The following is a 20,144-nucleotide window of genomic DNA, read 5'->3' on the forward strand; positions in this document are numbered from 1 at the left end:
ATACTCATACACAACATTAATGATCCCAAATCCCTGAATAACCTAGAAATTGATATATTGTTTTCAGAACAAACTGAAAGGAGAACTGATCGACCAGTATTGTTTAATGACTTTTGTATAACTTTACTAACGTGTTAAAAGCTAACGTCCAAGTTCTCAGAAGATTATTCACATAATTCTTGAGCTAATTCAAGCACACAACGCTGCTATCTGAATGTGCATATATAACATGTGCTGTCATACAACCAAAATTCAAAAAAATAGGAATGTAAAATGCATAAGTGGCCATTAAGCCCCAGATCCCGCAAATAAGTGTGGACATCAGTAGTTCCAGTGAACTCAATGGGATTACTCATAGTCATAAAACTAAGTGTGCACAGGTACACTTGCAAGTTCAAGGAGTGACCGTTTGATTAACGAAATATATATGCAAATATATTATCTTATTTATTTCACAATAAGAGCTCTTCAAGACCTTGCTTTTGCAAAACAATCTACAGAAAACCAAGCAAATTAACTACAAGCTTGTACTAAATCTTTTTTTAATTGTGTGTGTACAAGAGTGCATCAAAACAAAAAGCAAATAATCATATAGCAAGTATTTACCAGTATAGATTTTTATTTCTTTTCAAAATAATGGGGTTTCCTTAGGTTTATAATACTGCAGTAATTATCTAAAGCAAATGCACCCTCTGTTAGAGCTTCTAGTAGGCGTCACTCTTGAGTTCTGAAAATGTGTGGCAGCATACAGGAAGAAAATATAAAATTGGGTTAGCAAAATACAATAATAGAACTTTACAAGAGGGACACACATATTATGCTACTTTAACTAAGTCTATCAGTTAAACATGCTGTAACAGCATTTCCTTAGTTACATAACTATAAACTTAAATCTGCAACCTGAATCCCAGGAAAAATTCACTACTGATCAACCCACAGCTAGTAGGCCCAAGGAAAAAAAAATTCCTTCTCAAGCTATGTTTCTTCATTGAACAGATCTTCCCTTTTTCCATAAATAATTCACTTTTAATTTTAATAAACCACTATATATCATTAAATCACTATATATCTTCCCCTTACTATTCAAGATGCTCCTAAGTTTGTAGCCATAATGTCAGTTATTTTATTTGCAAACAATCAAGCATTTATTAAAAAAAATATTTACTTTATTTATTGCCTTTAGTGAAAAAACCTTTGATGGTTCTTAAAAAAAGGAAATCCCTGTCTGGCTAATTGCCAACCAACCCCCTTCCCCTGACTTGCTTTTTCAAGAACTGATGAAAAAATCCTGGAGTTTGCTGTGATCTAGACAAACAAAGATGACTAGTCTGTATGGGATCACGTTGCACAGTATTTGATTAAACCCACATTCTTCTCAAAGGAGCTATAAGGATAAAAACAAAAAAAAGTGCTTTGCTATCATGTCCATTGCTGAAGGGCAGCTCACAAGGTTTCCTCCTCACGTAAAAACTGGAACACAGCTGAGAAGTCTTTCAGGGCATAGCCTTTTGCACACATCATCCTGTAGATCTGATGTGCCTGGGATCCCAAAGGGACTGGTGTCTTTGTGTTGGTGGCAGAAATCTGGGCCAAGCCAAGATCCTGGGGGAGGTGGAAGAGGGTGGAAGAGGGCAGAGAGGAAGAAAGGAAGGAAAAAAAGTTGGGGAAGAAACAACAAGGATATAAATAGCTATGTACATATTATAGGTTATTTGGCTTCCATTGTAAAGAGAAGTCTAGTGCCAACAAATGCAATACTCCAGCCTTAAAATTCCAATCCAGAAAGAAGGGAGCCTTGTTTAATTTTTCATTTAAAAAACCCCAGTGTTATTCAATAGAAAAACATAGCTCTGTAAGGCAGACAACTTCCTTCAGGATCTGAGGAATTTTTAAGATTCCAGATCACTACACAATCTGTAAGCAAGACTCAAACTCCATCCCCCCACCCCATTACGTCACCTCCAAAAATAAGATTCCCCTAGCTATTCACTTAAGCATTTCACATATGTTTTAATGGCCTCATTTCCCTGTTTGGGTGAGAGGACACCTTGCGTTCTAAAAACGGTTTAAAAATGAAGCTGGAGGGACTTGAATAACAAAATTGAAGCCACTTAGTGTACGCACATTTACTTTAATGTGACCATGTGATTAATGGAAAAACGATAGGCATAGGCCACTTTGTGAATATGAATGGTTCAGAGTCTAAGTGGAAGACTGTATTAAAGGATTCCCTAGCGGACTCTCCCGGGTTTGCTACAATTCCAAACTTGCTTTAATGACTGAAGATAAAGGAATACAGAGAGTACTTCTGCTGCATCTTCAGACACTAAGTTTGGGGCATAAAAAGAGGTGAGCTTGCCAAGAAGAATTTGAAATCTGTCCTCCAAAAGTCCTTGGCCAGCTAGAGCTATAATATGAAATAAGCAGGACACAACTTAATAAAGGCAAGTACCATGTACTATAGCTAACCATAATTGGCTAGAAATAATTGGCTGCACGCATGCCGCACAAAGAATGGTGAGCTAGGCTGGAGAACATCTTGAATCCTGAGTTGAACTAGAGAGAGAGGCAATTACAGAAAGAAAAGCTAACATAGGTCTGGATACGTAAACAGACCGATTGCCTAAGTATGAAAGTAATCCCTGCAGTCAAGTTTGCCTTTATAAGGCCTTGCTAGAGAAGAGCACCCAGTTTTTGAGTATCACATTTCAAGAAAGTTGCAGAAGAACCTCTCAAGTGTTATTAGGAAGTGCCTAGATTTGCTGTCCACCTAGGACTATATTTAGCACTGCAGTGGGTTTTTTCTCCTGCAACAAATATTTGATATAGAAGATCTGAGAGACTGTAGTACTGCTGAGAGACCCTCCAGTTCCTCAGGGATGACTTACAAGACAGGTCTGTACTCTGTGCATCTGGATTTGAATTAGCACAAGAAAATTCACAATCTTACTCCACTCTCTAAATGTCACTTCGATCTGTAAATCAGCTCTATAAAGGTCATTCTGATACAAATCAGAATTACAGTTACTTGTCCTATCACCCTTGAATGGCTCCAAAATTTAGGAAAATAGGAAAAACATACATATCACATGCCACAGGATCCAAAATATTCTTCAACTGCTTCATATCTAGCAATTCTATAGAACGATTCATGACCTGAGAAATCTAGGAATAGTTATGTTAATCTAATTTATAGTAAGGTATTCCATGACAAATTCCTAGCCTCTTATAAACCTTCTTTGTGAAATCTGTTGCCATGTTGTTCATTTTATTCAATAAAACTTAATTCATGCCACGGAATGGCAAAATCATCCTACTCCAGACTAGTGAACGGAGTAGATTTTCACAGTGCTGATCTATTTTTCTTTGAAGAGGAAATCACAGAAGCAAATCCCTGAAAATTCTGAAGATTGGTATCACAGGTAGAATTTCATAAAGTAAGTCTGTTCATGTTAATAATGAGACCCCAGCTCCAGAACGGTTGAAATATCAGACAACATTGTAATAATTAAACGGACAAGGACTCTTGACTCCCAAGCGCAGGAAGGCTTTTCTCTTCTATCCTATAAGTTGGGGTTTTGAAGAAACAAACAAACAAACAAACAAACGCTTAGCTTTAGCTTCAAGTTGTGGAGCATTTTGTACCTTTACTTTTGATGTTGGAGATTTTTTGAGTGAAGGAGTACAAAACAATTCTGACCGAAATTTGCCTTTTCCCGACCTTTTTGAAAAGGCAAAAATCAGATCATATCTTATTGCTCCTCTCTTTTTCTTTGGAACTGACATCTTCCAGATGTCTCACTGTACTGACTACTCTAATTGCTTTTTCTCAGCCTAGAATGGTGGGAAAAGACTCTCTTTTGGGAGGTAGCTACCAAAGTGTTTAAAAAAAGAAAAAAATATTGCTCACTATAAAAATACCTAGTTGATTAAAACTATTTTGCAGTTGATCTAAATGAAATTGTGCCATTTGGAATAAAACTCAAATGCTTCCTTGATAAGAGTAAAGAATAGTTTGATCTCAGTCTAGCTCTTCTAAGGATTCAAAGACGACTGTGCTGTAAATGAAAGACAGGACTTCTGGTGTGCAACACCTCTGATAGAAAGATGGTGAGCAGTAATACTAGACTTTTTAAATGCAAAATCTTCAGAGCAGTTTTCATATTAAGTTGTCTAAATTCTAGATTTCAAGATCAGATTTCAAGATTGAAGCAATTTTAGGAGGTTTCTGACAAAGTTTTCTGTCCCAAATACCTAAAATTGGAATCCTCTGGGTTTGTTTGAGAGATGCACTTCAACTTCTGCCACATCTGATATCTGAACAGTATCCTGAAGTTCAGTCACTGTTTAGTGACTACATTATTGAACCACTCTTAAATGTTTTCACTGTGGAGTACTCTTTTCTCTACCTCAGGGTTTGTACCTACCTCTCCTATGAAAACATTTCTTTCTCTTGCATGACAAAAGCGTGTTCTGTACTTCACAGAAAAGAAGCCCCCAACTGAAACAATTCACAAACTACATGATATATAACATACGAAGATGAAAGGGATAAAAGCAAAAGCCTTTCCACAAAATAAGGAGCCTTAAAAGAAGTCCAAATAATACCCTGCACCAAATAATACCCTGAACATGAATAGCTCTGTCTTGGCTACTTACTCAAGTAATCTTCCATCTGTACTGAATAATTTAATAACGTTCAAGAGACACGAGAGGAATCAATCGTCTTTCCTTCTTGTTGAGATTTCAAAAAGGCAGTCTACTACTACCTGGAGTCTAGTGGAAGGAGGGGCATAGTCAGAAGAGGTGAACCACAATTATAAACATCTCTAAGGAACTCCCCTCTTCATCATCCCTGATACTTTATAACTAAAAGCTGGCAGTTTCAACAGGCACAAGCTGCTTCAACAGGCTGCTATTCCTCAAACGAAAGGAAGATCTTTCAAAGCAGCTTTCAGAGCAGACGAAAGTCCCTCTCAGAAGTAAGACAAAAGAAAACAAATCCTTTACTGCGAAATTTAAAAGGGAGAGAGGGAAATATGTGCCTCTACCCAATTAATATTATGAGGTTATTCTGGAAAAGAGCAACAGCTATGAATCACAAGAACAGAGAATACACTGAGAAACAGGGCATGACAGGTGGGACAGACTCCAAAAAGAGCACATAAGGTGGAAAAAGGGCTGGCTTTGAGACAGTGCCAAAGATCAGGTTGCTTATCTCTAACCAATAGCTCTGGCAAACCCAAACAATAACCTACTGCATTTTATAAACCAGTATTTTAAAGAATTCTCCCTTCTCCCTCACGAACATGAAGTAAAAATTGTTGCTTTATAACCTATCTCTCAAAGAAATGAAAGCTCCTAGAAGTTAGTGCACAGACATGTAGCAAGCCAAACTTAGAGGGGTCTTGAGTCATGTAACATTAGTGAAATTTTTTCGTTCTATCACATGGAAAACACTGGACTAAATTCCTTGGACTGACAGAATTTGGCTAATTCCACTGAAGTCAGTGCAAATACAGTAACCGACAAAAACTAACTGAGAATCTATGGGAGCATTAGTCATTTTATCAGCAGGCAGGCACTGCACACAAGAACTCCAGCACTGTGGAAATCTGCACTGCAACATTCAAATTTGTTCCCTGCCCTAAGAATGTTCTTTTTAGTATTAAGTGTTTAATTTAACTTCTATTCACACTGTACATGGGAAGAGGTAAGTCACTGGACTTAAATGAAAGTGAAACTTACTGAAAACGGCCAGAATGCAAGCCAGTTGGAAACGCTCACAAACCAGTAGGTCCAAAACCCTGTCCTGTATGAACTTAAATGCCTCCCTCAGAACAGTATCCCCATAAAACTGATATTCAAAGTGTGAAATGTTTTCCTGCACTCACATGCTTAGAAGGGAGATCTCTTCCAGGACTGTTTTTGTAATTTACCTTAGGCAACTGTGCTAAAAGCAGAAATAGTTCAAGAGTCAGAGTCCTGTGACTCCTTCCTCCAGCTGCACGTCCTTTTCACTAGGATGCAGAGCCCTGACCTCCTTGCCTACTCTCCTCTGGCCTCTAAGAGTTTCACTTTCCTGACCACAGAGTGACTTGGGACAGTACTTTTCGTAGAACAGCCAAGAGCATGGCAGTAAGAACACTCTCCTGGGATGAGAGAGCTGAAGGTTACAACTTCCTCAGGCTGAGGAGGACCTAAAACCTAGATCTCTCACTTCACAGACGAGAGATTCAGATCACTAAATTTCTACTCATAAGAAGCACTACTGCCACCAACAAAGACAATTCAAGAGCGGTTAAAGCATGGCGCAGGGACCCCAGAAAACTGCAGTCTGCAGGAGGCATTGATTCGAAAGCTGTCCGTTTTCTGCATTCCAAATGGCCTTGGGCAGAAAGACAAGCACCCAAGCAGTCGGCTCAGCAAAGAGTGGGATGCTACAGGGCATGTCCAGTACCACAGATTAAGGTATCTGAAAGAGACTGGGCCTCAGTCTTAGGTGCCTATGCCATCTTTTGCACCTAATTAGGTCAGCAGCATTTTCCTGAATTGTTATATGGAGTTTAGGCACCTTATTCTACAGAAGTCATGTGAAAGGCACACAAATGGCTTGCTGAATATCTGCCGTACACACAAGCCTCTCAGGAACAGGTGCCCCTGGATTAAGTCAGTACTCAAAGAAAGTGCATGTAACCTCACTGAGTGGCTCTGCAGTAACAGTAGCTAAGAAGAGGCTGGAGGCTGAGGTAAAGCCCCTTAGGGGCTTTACTCAGTAATTCAGGGCTACAATAATAGGTTGGGTCTCCTTCTGCGTATGCACATTAATTTCCCTGTAATCATACATTTCCACTGAGAATAATGTTTGCTAGAAGCCCAGCGAGAAGCAACCGTAGCTTTACGTACAAGTGTTATGTACCTTAGCCATGAGTGTTGTTCCAAAGCCACCTTGATAATTATTGGCAGATGGTACTCCTTCCATCACTCCCGGAACAGGATTGTACGTATCGCTTGACCAACAGCGGCCTGAGCTCATATTTAGGATTTTGGCCAGCAGCTTTGGGTCAAGCCCTAATCTGTCAAAGGTCAAGGAAAAGAAGTGTTAATGTCAAAATGCACAAGACATGGGTGACTTGTTTTATATCTTAGGACCCTACCGTCATTTCTCTCCCTTTATTATAAGACGTGAAAAATGACAAGAGTATTGATATTGGGGGTGGGGATGCTGTATTTTAAACTAAAGAACATCAATCTATCATTTAAGCACTAGGATTTCAGAGCTTGTTCCTTTTACACTAAGCAAAGCCCCTTCACCTAGCAATTTTGAAAGTGCAAGCAAAATAAAGGTCCTCTGAGAACAGCAGTTCTCTTGTATGCCAATTACTGAAAGGCATTCTCTGTTCTGCTACCTACTGGAGCACATACTTGTTCTTCATATCAAAACTATATTCTCTGAAGCTGAACAAAGAAAAGAATTCACAATCAAGTCGGGGAGTGTGAAAACACCTGTGTGGCGTGTTTATATGTGTGCATTTATACATTCCTGATGTAAGCAAGATAATGCAAATGATCCTGCACTAACAATAAGAAGTGACTAAAAATGTTACCCTTTTCAAAAAATATTGCCATTGCACACATCTGAACATTCTTTACTTTGTTTTTATTAAATCTTCATTATGAACTCTTGCTTCTGAAGCAAGTCTGCCTTGCACTGTGACATATGCTATCTATTCACAAACACACATTATAGTTCTGGGTCAACTGCTGATAAGGTTACTGATCCTGATAAAACAAAGCTTGTCCGAGTAGAAACATCATTTGTTCTATCACAGAACTGATGTCATAAACTGCTGCTCAATATGGACCCTAAAGGTACTTCAACATTATAGAAAATTTACCCTCTTCTGGATTCATATTTATGCTGATACTAAGTTGCAAGTGTAATTTTACACCAATTGCATTTATAGCAGCAGCAGCTGCAGTTTACATGGGCTCTTCAAAAATGCTGAATTATACTTAGCACAAAAAAGAAAGCGAGGTAATTATCTCCAGTAACAATCAAAGAGGAAAAAAGATATTTTAAAAGGGATCTCACAGCCTATTTTGTCATGAACAAACAAACAGGTTAAAAAGAAAAATACCTTTCACATACAATTCTGAGTTTTAACCTCCACATGAGTCAATACTCTTTGTATTAGCTCTTACCTAAGATTTTCTGCAACAGTAATGCATAGCCATAAGGATCCTTAACACCACTTTCAGGCTCTGTAGCACTCAAGGTTTTAATTTGTAGGCGGATAAAGCTCATTGCCAACGGAATAGTTGCTTAAATTTATGTCTGTTTATTCCAGCCGGCATTTCAGATTTGAAAAATTACTTTCAATGCAGTGAGCCCTCTAGTATGGTTCTTGCTCCTACAACGACATGTCTCTGCAATTCTCCCCTCTTAATGCAAAGTAAAATCACTTTTCGTACTGCAAAGGCAGCTTTTTAGTATTACTGTTGTGCAGTCTTATTTATGGCTTGCTGCAACAGCCACTGGAAGTCAGTAGAAGGTCCCTCATTGGCCTGAAGGGGATTGAGCTTTATCCTCCTCCCCATTTTTTTCCAACCTCATCTCAACTGAATGCTTTCAGCTGCCATTAAATACATACATACATACATATCTACATATATTTCCCACCTCCAATATGTTTCCAGAGTTTTTTAATCATACTTTTATCTTACACAGTGCAAAGTCTTCATCAAGAAGCACTCTGAAAAAATGTGCTTTAATTGCTGTCATACAAAAAAACATACTGGGAGCAGCAACATATTTGAACACACAGAGGTTGCTTTTTTGGCCAAAACAAATCTCTCGGTTTGTTTGTTTCCTTATTGTTGTTACATCCAGAAAAGTATTTTTACAGTGGTGCACTTGCTTGCACCATATCTAGCTGCATGCAGAGGACCCTAATTACAGCTGCGACTAGCATTTATATCACAAGACAGTGAAGCTGCTATTTCAAAACGCATATAACCCTCCCAAAGAATACTCTTTGCACAGTGTTACAGTTACCTCTCTGTGAAAATATACTTTAAAAGATATAGGTATGTTATATAGCTATGTAGAATACTGTCTGCACTAGATCTGGCATATTTTTGCTGTAGAGAAAGAAATAAGAAGATAATGTCAGCTTAAATCCCTGCTTTTTCAAACTTCCGTGCTCTTAAACACCATGCAGATTCTCTTTAGGAGACCTGAACCTATTTCTTTTTTCTCCTTTGCAGCAAGTGTATCATTAATAAGAGCAAGTTAGAAGTGCTCTGCATTTCATTTTTCTGAGGATTCATCCACTGGTGCATATATAACTGACAGTTAAAATTAGACATATATTAAAATCAGTTACTGAAGAAGTCCTCTGTCTTCCACTGTGCCCAAAGCTTGTAATGGTCTGAAACCAGCTAGAATATACAGTAATTGTCATTCAGTGAGAGTCTATCCTAGAAAGTCATGCTTCAGTGGAGAAGACTGAGTTTCCATTTGAAATCAACAAATTAATCCAAGACAGGTATCTGAAAGGGCAAGTTTAATAGGAAGCAGCTACTGGGCTCTCAACCATGATAAAATGTTATTGCTGTTTCCCTGTAAATTGGCTAGGAACATATGATACTTTCTGCATAAGAGCTCCATTGCTGTTCAAGAGATATACTGCTCAAGCTATCAAAATGATGACAGTCTGCCAGTCCCCATAACAACTTGCCATTGGACGTGGCAGAAGCATGTGCATGCGCATGTGAATTTACAATTACCAGAAACGTCCTCTCTTACGAACAGAAAAGGAGTCCATGTATTAATTGTACTTATAACAGAGCACAGAAACAATTGCTGCTTCAAATTAATGCTTCTTCAATAATACCCCTAATGAACTGAACGGGAAAGCAGAAACCAAGCAACACACACCAAAACAATGGTTAAAACAGGAACACTTCAAACCACTGCTAAAAACTCAAGTTTTGCTGAGTTTTCACAAAGTAACGTACTGAAATTTTCACGCACTCCTCCAAGCGTTCCGTTCAGAACAGTGAGAAAAGTTGAAACGGCATCTCACAAGAAAGATAAACCTGTCAATCTTATTTTAAGGGGTAACAACTGAAGTAGCTAAACCGTTGAGAGATTTCCAGTTCAAGGTGCTTTGGATAAATACCATCTGAAGTTGCAAACAGGTACTTGAGCAGAACCTTACAATCTTTCTACCATAGCTAAAAGTGACTTTGCCACTGGCATTTCACACGAGGTGAGTGCTTTCAAGTGTCCTTACCAGCCTTCACAAGACTTAGGAATAGCCCTATGGTGAAGACAGCAGAGCCACAGTACTCTTGGAGGAATTCTTTGTCAAGACATCCTTTCAAAAAATTTGCAATGAGGATGTGCTCAGGGCTAATCATCCCTCAAGCTGCAGCACAGGGTGCTCTCTACACTGTAGACTAGCATTTCTGCTAACGTGTTTCACCTACAGCTCAGGGTTGCTCACAGAAACTACATTTAGAGACCAAAACTATAGCTGGACCTCGCATCAGAGGACAAAGTTCGTTCACTGTCTTTCCGCTTTACATATTTACAAAAGCAGGCAGGCACAAATTGATGTACAGTAGAATTGCTTAAAGAAGAGCAGCATTTGCAGCTTTGATACAATTCTGGGAGCTACTGCAGTCCCTCCTAGCAGACAAGAGACTTTGCTGGTTGAAGTACGAAAGTGATTTTACACTGAGGTCACTGGCATAAACCTCTTATTTCTGTGCTGGTTCTTTGCACCCCAACCATATTAAACAATCTTGTCCTATCTCATGGCACCACACAATCCCTTCCCTCAGTCTGTGCAGGCAGTCTCGGAAGGGATTGCCAGCTGCCTGACAGGCAGCAACTTCCATCTGACCTAAACACAAATGAGGTATCAGCAATATTTAATTTCCAAGCTTTATCTTGCTAGCACTAGGCATTGTTACTCTGGAACTCACAAGCTCAGTAAGAGGGCTTACTGACACTGAGATGATCAGCAAAAAGAAAATTAATCTGTGGTGTGGACAGTATCAATAAATGTTTTTATTTCTCATTAGTGAAGTTTAGGTGCACTCTGTGTATTGGTTTGGCATACAAATTTACTACAGTATTTTGCAATATGCACATCGTCTATAAAAACAGAGCTGAATCTCTACTCAGTATATTTTCTTATTGACAAGTTGTACTACCATGCCGGAAAAAAGAAAATACAGAAGAAAATGTAAATTCCTTTTGAGAATGTCTGCCACACTTTCAAAAGCTTTTAGTAGCAACATTCATAAAGCACTACGAAACTGATGGAAAACAAAACAAAACAAAACAACCATTTCAACTGTCAGAACTTCAGTTGGCATTTTTCTAAATCCCAGTTATGGAATCTAAACCCAAGCGCTTCCACTGAAAGTGGACATCATTAGTAAGTGATGATGATGTTACAGCAAAGCAGAAAAGTGAATGGAATGCAAGCACAACAATCGCATAGGATTGTTGTCTATGTTTCTGGTAGTTTAGTGTGGAATTCTTGCTCACTGATTTTTTTTTTCTGCCTCCTCATCATGTTCTATTAGTTACTTAAGCTGCAGTTTGGAAAAAAATGTATTATATCAAAGAAATAAAACGATAGCAGATGTCATTTCAAAATCTGAAATGAATAAAACAGTACTGTTTCAAAAAATGAAAATTTAGGCTGCATGGTTTGTAAAAACAATATAGAGGTAGTAGTTCATTAATAGACTCTAACATCACATTGCTTCAAATATTTAAGCAGGGTATATGTTGGTTTCCGCAAGGCACTGTAATATGACTTTCTACTCACGTCTAGTTCACAGTCAGCAATAGTTTTTGAATAACTCAAAGTCTGTAAAAACTCAAGATTTAAATGATGTAGCAGATGTATACAATGCATGACAAAAGGACATTTTATATTCTGTCTCTCTAAAAGTTAAGAACATGTCCAACTTCCACCATTTTTATCATAAATTTTTTAGATTTCCAGCATCCCTTACCCATTATTAGGTCAGTGTTAGACTTTCTTTACCAGATACGCATCAGTCTAATAAATCAAGTTGTTTCCTACTCTCCCACTTCGGCAGTCAAAACATCCTTTGAGTTTGTGTACCAAAAGAAAAACTGTTCAAATATTACTTTGAGTATGATAGTTATTATTGCATTATGTCAACTTTTTGATCATTTTAGACTTGAAAAAAAACTTAATCATTATTAAGATAAAACTTTTAATATTAGAATTATGACTAACTTGTACGTTAGAAATTGGTACACATCAAAAATAGAAAGCTCTTATTCCACTCATAAGCAGAAATCATTTTCTCCAGGATTTAAAGCACAGCACATTAAAATCAATGCTAAGGTTCTAAATTACTTGTTAAGGCTTTGAACTACTGCTTATATCTTAAACTTCATACAGTTTCAGCCTAAATGAGATTCTGTTCTTCATAACATCCAAGCCACAATTAGCAGGTTTCTTCTACAATAACTACAGTTCCTTCTTGATTACCATGACTGTGGGGTAGAAAGGTTCATATCTTGTCACTTCTGTTTTTGCTCACAAATGCTGAATACAAATTCAGTCAAAATTTAAACTGGGAAAGGATAAAATGAACTCTGAAAAATCAACTCCCTTTCAAGCTAAAGTGGCTGCAGACATCGATTTATTTTGTACCTAACTTTACATGCCCAGAATATGCTCCAAACCTTCTGATTTTATTCTATTTTTAATTTTAGCTGTAATCATCCTTACATATCCTTACGTATGTGGACAAAAATATAATGACAAATCAGTTGCATATGCTCTATTAAGTGAACCATGACCTAAAACAGACTCTGCTGCAAGCTTCACACCACACTGGATTACGATAGTTGTATACAATGCTACTGGCTGTATTATGGCTTGATACAGATATGCTCCACTATCTTACAGACACTCAATTTTAAAATGTAAATGGTACAGGATATTGATAAACCAATTAGCACTGATGCAAAGCAAATTCCTCTTTTATCTCAATTACAACATGACAACTTAATAGGTCAAGATAGTCTAACATCTGAGACAAGGGCAATTCAATAAAACAACTGCATCTTGATATGGTAATTAAGAGGAAATGTGAATCCATTACACTGCTTTGTGTATGCGCTCACATATAGGCCTTCTTTTTTATTTATTTAAGTATTTGATGCCTTCTTGCTGTTTTTATAATGTATCAAATCCACATGAGCACACGGTCTAGAGCCCAGTTGATAAATATCTAGAACATCTGTAGTTTTGGCAGGCCAATTGTAAGGATGTGACTGGGCAGATGAATAATGGATGAAGAGCTCTTAAAAGATATGCAATTGCAAGATAATCTCTTCAGACACAGGACTTCTTTGTGTTTAAGCTTGCAAATGATTTAGATCTGGCTAAGAGAATTTAGGAAGGTTCAAACACTGTGAAGCTGAACTGGTATTTGCATGCATTTTGTTGGAACATGAAATAAAATCTCAAAGACCACAGCACAGAAATAGGTTTCTATTAGAGAAGAAAAACCACTTTGTCTGAATGTGCTGCCACTTAGAAATCAGATGCATCACCTTTTAGAAAAGGAATGGAAGGAGTGCAACGGAACATACTCTGACTTTTTGGCAAAGGAAGAGTTCTGTCAATTAGGACAAACCACAGTGGTTAAGTCTGACAGAAAAGCACATGTCTTTTTTATGCTTTAATTCTGATTTGAGATGCACACCACATTAAAAGTGTTAGTTTACAACATATTTTGGAACAAGTTAACAAAGGCAAAGCCAATCAGAGCCATAAGAGTATAATACTCAAAATACAATGTACATTAGCTTAGCATCCAAACAAAAAAGTATCTCCACATTATCTCTGCGTGTTTGGAATCTAAGATAAACATTATTGTACATTGCATTGTAACAGAACAAATAAACACTTAACTTGAGATACAGAACACAATGATCTATACAAAAAATGAAAGAGAATATTACAGTTCTCAAGAGTCCTGCCTTAGTTAAATAATCACTTTAGCTTGTTAAAGGCTTTTACAAGAGAATTTCTAGCCAAATTTTATCTATGTCATCTAATCATTGTTGTCTCAGGAAAAATCAACTGTAAAATACAAAAATTGTGACCACAGAAAAGAAAAAAACCCTTCAATCCAATATAAAAATCAAACAAACCTGATTCCAAGATTCATAGCCTCAGCAGTTCCAATCATACTGATGGCCAAGAGCATGTTATTGCAGATCTTTGCAGCCTGAAAATAAGTTAAATAGTCAGCCAGTTTCTGAGTTTTGATAGAGTTAACATGTAGGGAGCCTCTGTAACTAGGCCCACAATGGCTACGATCAAGTTCAGATAGCTCTTTCCTAAAAGTAGCACCAGCAAGTACAAATCTACACTAGTAAAAAGTCAATGAAAGATGACCTATGGTTCCTTCAGAGATTAGGAAATATTTTTTTTCTTAGTGCAGTAGCTCAGTTAGTGTACATTGCATGTAGGGGTTTTTTGCCCTTCAGACCACACAGTAATACTAAATTTAGAAGAAATAAAATTAAAATTTGTATCCTCTAAGAAGTATAATCTTAATAAGGCAATCTGGGGAAAGATCAGTTCAGAAGTTTTGGTGGTAAGCTATACAACATGCTGGAGAACAGTGTCAGGAGAATATTTTATATATAAATGGCTGAAGAATGAGCAAACAAGGAAGGGGAGATAATATAGTGCATTTAGTTCTGGAATAAAAAAAGCGGGAATCATGAAAGACCAAAAAAGGAACAGAAAAGAAAGACTGAGGTAACTGCTAAGTCCTCAGCAAGCATTACCTGTCCAGTTCCAACCCCTCCACAGTAAACCACATTAGAACCCATACATGTCAGCAACTCCTTGGCAGCATCAAATTCTTGTTCCACTCCACCAACCATGAAAGTGAGGTTTCCGGCTCGAGCAGCTCCAACGCCTGAATCAAGACAACACTGGATTTAATATCAGTATTTTTAAAGAAATGTAAGAACCCCATCTTATCAATAAGGTTCTGATGATATACAATTTATGTGCTCAGTACCTCACCTATGATGAATACCCTCAAAGTCTATTACTACCTTGTAAAGCAAGCATATAGCCCCAGCACTTACAGGATCAAAGATCTTAACTCTTGAACATTTGATGAAGGTAAAGCCACATAAAATTTCTTATAGGGAAGAATGTATCACCAGGCATACGAGGACACAACAATTCACAAGGCTTACGGAAAACTGGCAGTATCACTTTTATAGTTTCACATGGAGAAAGAATCAACCCTTTCTGCAACCTTGCATCCCAAAAAATTCATTATATCTGAATTACTAAATAAAAGTTCTGTTTTGTCAAACTGCTCTCCACGTATCACTACTGACAGACTGTTGCTCAATTAACTCTGCTTTTATCAGCTTCTCCAAACTTAAGTCTGATTTTTATCAATGCGTGCTTATTTTCACATAATTGAACATCTAAACGATACAGCCATGCAAAACCAAGCGCTGCCCTTCTGAATCTCTGCATCTGAAGTTTATTACGTTTCTACTCTGAAGCAAATTTCTTTCTAATTCAAGAAACTTTCAGTTAGTTTCCTATGCATAGACTTAACACATACCACACCAACGCAGAGAACTACATAAAACTAGTGCAAAAAAACACACATGCACACACTATTCCCAGTTTTATTCCCATAAGTCTATCCTACCTTTATCAAGAATCGTTAAGCACATGCCGTAGTCTTTGATCATACAATTATTAAGCACAAAAATAGCAATATTTTTCATGTGATGTTTAGCACCTAGATGAAACGTACCTTTCCTTAAAAGAAGTCTATTTCTAGTACGAATTACTAGCATACCTTAACCTTCTCATCCCCAACACATTTAATAGACAGAACTACAAGAAAAATCCAAACCAATGAGCGCCTCAGGTTCTTCGCTACTCTTCAGTTCAGCAAGAAGCGCAGCCACTATACATTTTCTGTGCTATGCATCAGACCTTAGCCTATTGTAATGTACAGCTGCAGATAACGGCCCACTTTCAAATATAATTTTGCTTCTATATTAAGTCAGATTGCTCTTCCACTATGGTTCTTAGTTCTTTTCCACCAATTAGCTACCGTAGTAACCATTAATAAATGTTCATATTGAAATAGTATCAAGAGTGCAACTGAAACGACTTCACTGAGCTGGATGTGGTATAGCCAAAATGAAGATGCATTCCTGAAAAGCTTCTCAGTGGAAGACAAAGCAGCATTGCTTTAAAAAAAACAAATCCCCCCCCCCCCGAATCCTCAACTCCATCAAGCTGCAATAGTAAATAAGTTATTCTGTTAAAAATGTATCCCACTTAAATAGGACACCTGCTCCATTCACCTTGTTCCTCACCAGAAAATGAAATTATGTGATAAAAAATAATAGAAAGAAAAAATAAGTCCACAACTACGACACCGCAGCAACTGAGTTCCTGCCCAAAAAGTTCCGATGAAGTTGTCAATCCCAGTAGGCGAATTCAAGCATCTCTCAACTTAAAGTCTTAAATCTCTTGCAAGTGCTGTACCACTGAACCAGCTAGGCAATGACCTGCTCAGTATTAGGCCTTCTTTCCTACATCAAAGACTGTGACACACACTGAAGAACAAGAAGGATTTTTTGTTCACGTTTCCTTAAAAAAAAAAAAGTTAGGGGCATTTGTAGCCAGTCACTCACAGACAGTGCAGGAACCTTTCTGCATCTGTCATGCATTTCTGCCCACCACCCTGCCATTCAACCTGCACTATCTTTTGAATTCACTGAAGAATTTCAGACAAATTTGACAGATCAAGGTCTAAAAACCCACTAAGTTTCCACCAGTTTTGTAAAAATAGGCAAATGAGTAGAAGAAAGAGATTCCCACTAAGAGAACAAATGAAGCAGCTGCTCAACCTATATTATACCCCGAAGCATCCAGAAGAACTTGCTCAGACTCAAAGCTTTGAAAAAATAGTCTATATATAACATGCTGCTCCTAGAACGACACATTTTTGACACACTGAAATGTGGTAAAGATCTTCCTCTTCAGGTTAAGAGGCTGCAGCCAATCCCCAGTCACAGATGAATGTCTCCTCCCCAGGCAACTCACTGGTGAATCCCAGGAACTGGGTTAAGAGCAAAGCCTAGATTTAGAGCTAAGACAAACAGGTCATTGTCATCTTGTTGGCTACCACTTTACTATGTACATGACCTCAAAGATTGCTACATTAATAAACACAATGATTTTCATTCCATTCCTGCAGCTATTTTTATTCAAACCACATAATGGCCTTTACCACTAATCCTGTGATCTGACCTGCAGCAAATTAAGTAGACAATTTAAGTCAAAGCTTACAAACAAAATCCAGTACTATCCATCATAGGTCAATAGCCTTGTATCTAGATTACAGACTGCTAAATAGCTTCAGAGAGTCATTTATTAGAGCAAAATTAATGCTGACAATAGTTTTCAGCTGGTTAATCTTCTGACAGCTGCACTCTCTCACTTGTTCAAGCACTTACATTTCAAGTAGAAAAAATAAATTAGTTAAGTAGAAAAAAAGAGCAATTTGTTGTATAATGCAGGAGCCTTAGAAATTTCTATTTCTAAAAACAAAAACCTGTTTACTTCATGGTTTATTTTATTATCTCGGGTCCTTGCCAACTATCAGCTATTTTATCAGAATTAAACAAGCAATGCAACAAATCCTTAATACTGGCAAATTTACAAAAGTTTGGTAGGGAGTCTAGGAATACGAGAACTATAACTTCAGCTAAAATTAGAAATAAAAAGTCATCAGACAAATATGTACAGCTTTATTTCACAATCACAGATTCCACACTGACAGCATAGATCAGTGAACTATTGTCAGCTTATACCACTAAAAAAAGAGAGCAAGGGAAAAAGCAGAGCAGCTTACTATAACGAAAAGAGCAATGATCATGTTTCACATTTTCATTTTTCAAAGGTATCTTGCTTTATGGACCACTGCTGATCAGGTTCAAAACTCCAGAAAACCTTCAGAATCCATTTGCTCTTTCTAAAACACCAAAATCCTCATGCTTACAGAATGGTTTCTGAGAAACTGCATTTGTGATTACCACGTGCAGGGTTTCCTTCTCCACAAAGCAAGACTGCTCAAGTCCACGGCTGCAGTCCTCACTAGATTTCCCTAGGATCATTCCCTCATTCCTGAGTGCAGAACCTTTTAAAGAAGTCTGCTAGCAGTTTCCACATAATAAGTCAAGTCGGAGTCAGTAGATCATAACATCATACTCTCTTTGATTTCTGCTCTTCTTTCCTTATTCTACCGCTGACAAAAACACAAGTAAGAGATAACAGGACTATGCAACTATTTGGAGGTTTTGCTGTAAGGACAAAAAAAAAAAAAGTGTCAATAACTCTAATTTAAAAAATTAAGGCAATTTCCTTACCTTAGGCTCAAGCTAAAGTGTAAGTACGCTTTAGCCTGAAGGAAAGCTAAGGAGGCTGGGCAGAAAGTAATCAGAACAAAAGACTTACCCCTTGAGAATAGGCCAAAAAGTAGTAACCACCTAGACAGCAGAAAAAGAGGAATAAATATTTTTGGGAATTCAGGTACTTTTAAATATGGAAATTGTCCAGACAATCCAGTACAAAAATCAAAAGGCACTTCCTGTGTGAAGCCATTTATGAGAAAATTTCCCAGAAGTATACCTCTACAGGAACAGGTCTGCAGAAAAGCAGGATAGGAGATCTAGCTAGTTAGGGGGCATGCAAAAAATGAATCCTGGAAAAAGCACAGTGAAAGGTTCTAGAATAGCAGGAAGAAGGACTGCAGCCTGACATACCACGGACTAGTTTCCTGCTTGGGTACTAGAGCTAGACTAAGGTCTGAAGACTGAATTTCTTTACTTGTAACCAGAAGAGATACATATGGAATTGCTCTTCAAAATATGCCCAGTCTTGTCTGGCTGAGTTATTTGCGGGAGAAGTAACTGTGGGACAAGACTGTTCAGCCCACATGATTCTCACTTGTGACTGCCTGTGAGGAAAGCAGTGAAACAGCTGCTGAGGCTCCTTAGTCTAAATTTTAGATGAAAATGTGAATGGAGGCTCATGAACCTTCATATGACAACACCAACTGGTCACAGCTGTCTTGGGACAGTCTGGATTCAGATAACTTCAAGTTTTAGGCTCTCAGCCTGACAGCCTCGTTCAGTAGACACCCTGCCCTTCCAAATTCACTTCCCTTCGCTTATTACAAGTCCTACAGCACATCAAATCTTGGGAAAAGCCTTGTAATTTGCCATTGACGTTTCCAGTTCCAAAGACAAATGTCTTACCTCTATAGCTGTATCAGTAAACATAGCTGAGTTACAAACAGTTTGCTTATTATTAGGACTACAAATTGCTAGAAAAAGATGCTGTTAATTAATTTTACACGTAAAGTATCTGCTTCTAGATCTAGTTTTATTACTTTTCCACAAAAAGAGCAAAACACAGGTGAGTTAAAAAGAAGTGATATTCTAAGACTATGCATTAGCGCACCATCGCAGTTACACTGCTTGAAAATACAGAGCACACAAGCATACCTCTATACAAAAATATTTAAACCATTGCTTTGCTGCACCTATAGAAACAAAAATATTGTTGCTGACAAAGTTGAGAAGAAAAACTAAAACTGAATGTGAATAAAGCTGTGTTTAGTTGCTTCACAGACTCCAAAAGACAACCTGAAGCTTAGAGCTGTAACATCAAGAGGGCTTAGGTGAAAATCATCTATTCCTTCATTGCTTTATTCAACATGTAGTGTATTGAGCCAAGGCAGGATTTTAAAAACTAATTTATGATCTAAAATAGATGTAAAAACAAACAAGAAAAACAGGGTTAGGGTTTCAACCCTCTCTCCCTCTTTTACAATGTTGTACCTCCAAATGCAAGAGTTGGAAGTTCTTCGTTATGCTTTGGGAAGTACAAGAGCACACTAGTCCTTTATTCCAATATTTTTTCAAAAATGCAGCTTAAGTGACTATAGTTGCCTCAAACAAGCAGTTTCTTGTCATGTTTGCTCTCTTTCAGATAGGC

The 20,144-nt window shown here is 37.7% G+C and overlaps 1 protein-coding gene across 2 annotated transcripts in view; it reads right to left on the reverse strand.

The window, feature by feature from the left end:
- Positions 1-599: 599 nt before the first annotated feature.
- Positions 600-20,144, reverse strand: part of HIBADH (3-hydroxyisobutyrate dehydrogenase) — an 88,242-nt gene continuing 68,697 nt past the window's right edge. For both annotated transcript variants that reach the window (XM_068935227.1, XM_068935228.1), the window contains 4 exons: positions 14,876-15,009; positions 14,231-14,307; positions 6,920-7,076; positions 600-1,602 (listed from right to left, as the gene is read on the reverse strand). In XM_068935227.1, the coding sequence (XP_068791328.1) occupies positions 1,444-1,602; positions 6,920-7,076; positions 14,231-14,307; positions 14,876-15,009 (527 nt within the window). In that variant the 3' untranslated portion in view covers positions 600-1,443. The remainder of the gene's footprint in view (positions 1,603-6,919; positions 7,077-14,230; positions 14,308-14,875; positions 15,010-20,144) is intronic.

This window comes from Struthio camelus, chromosome 2 (assembly GCF_040807025.1).
Source record: "Struthio camelus isolate bStrCam1 chromosome 2, bStrCam1.hap1, whole genome shotgun sequence".
NCBI lineage: Eukaryota > Metazoa > Chordata > Aves > Struthioniformes > Struthionidae > Struthio > Struthio camelus.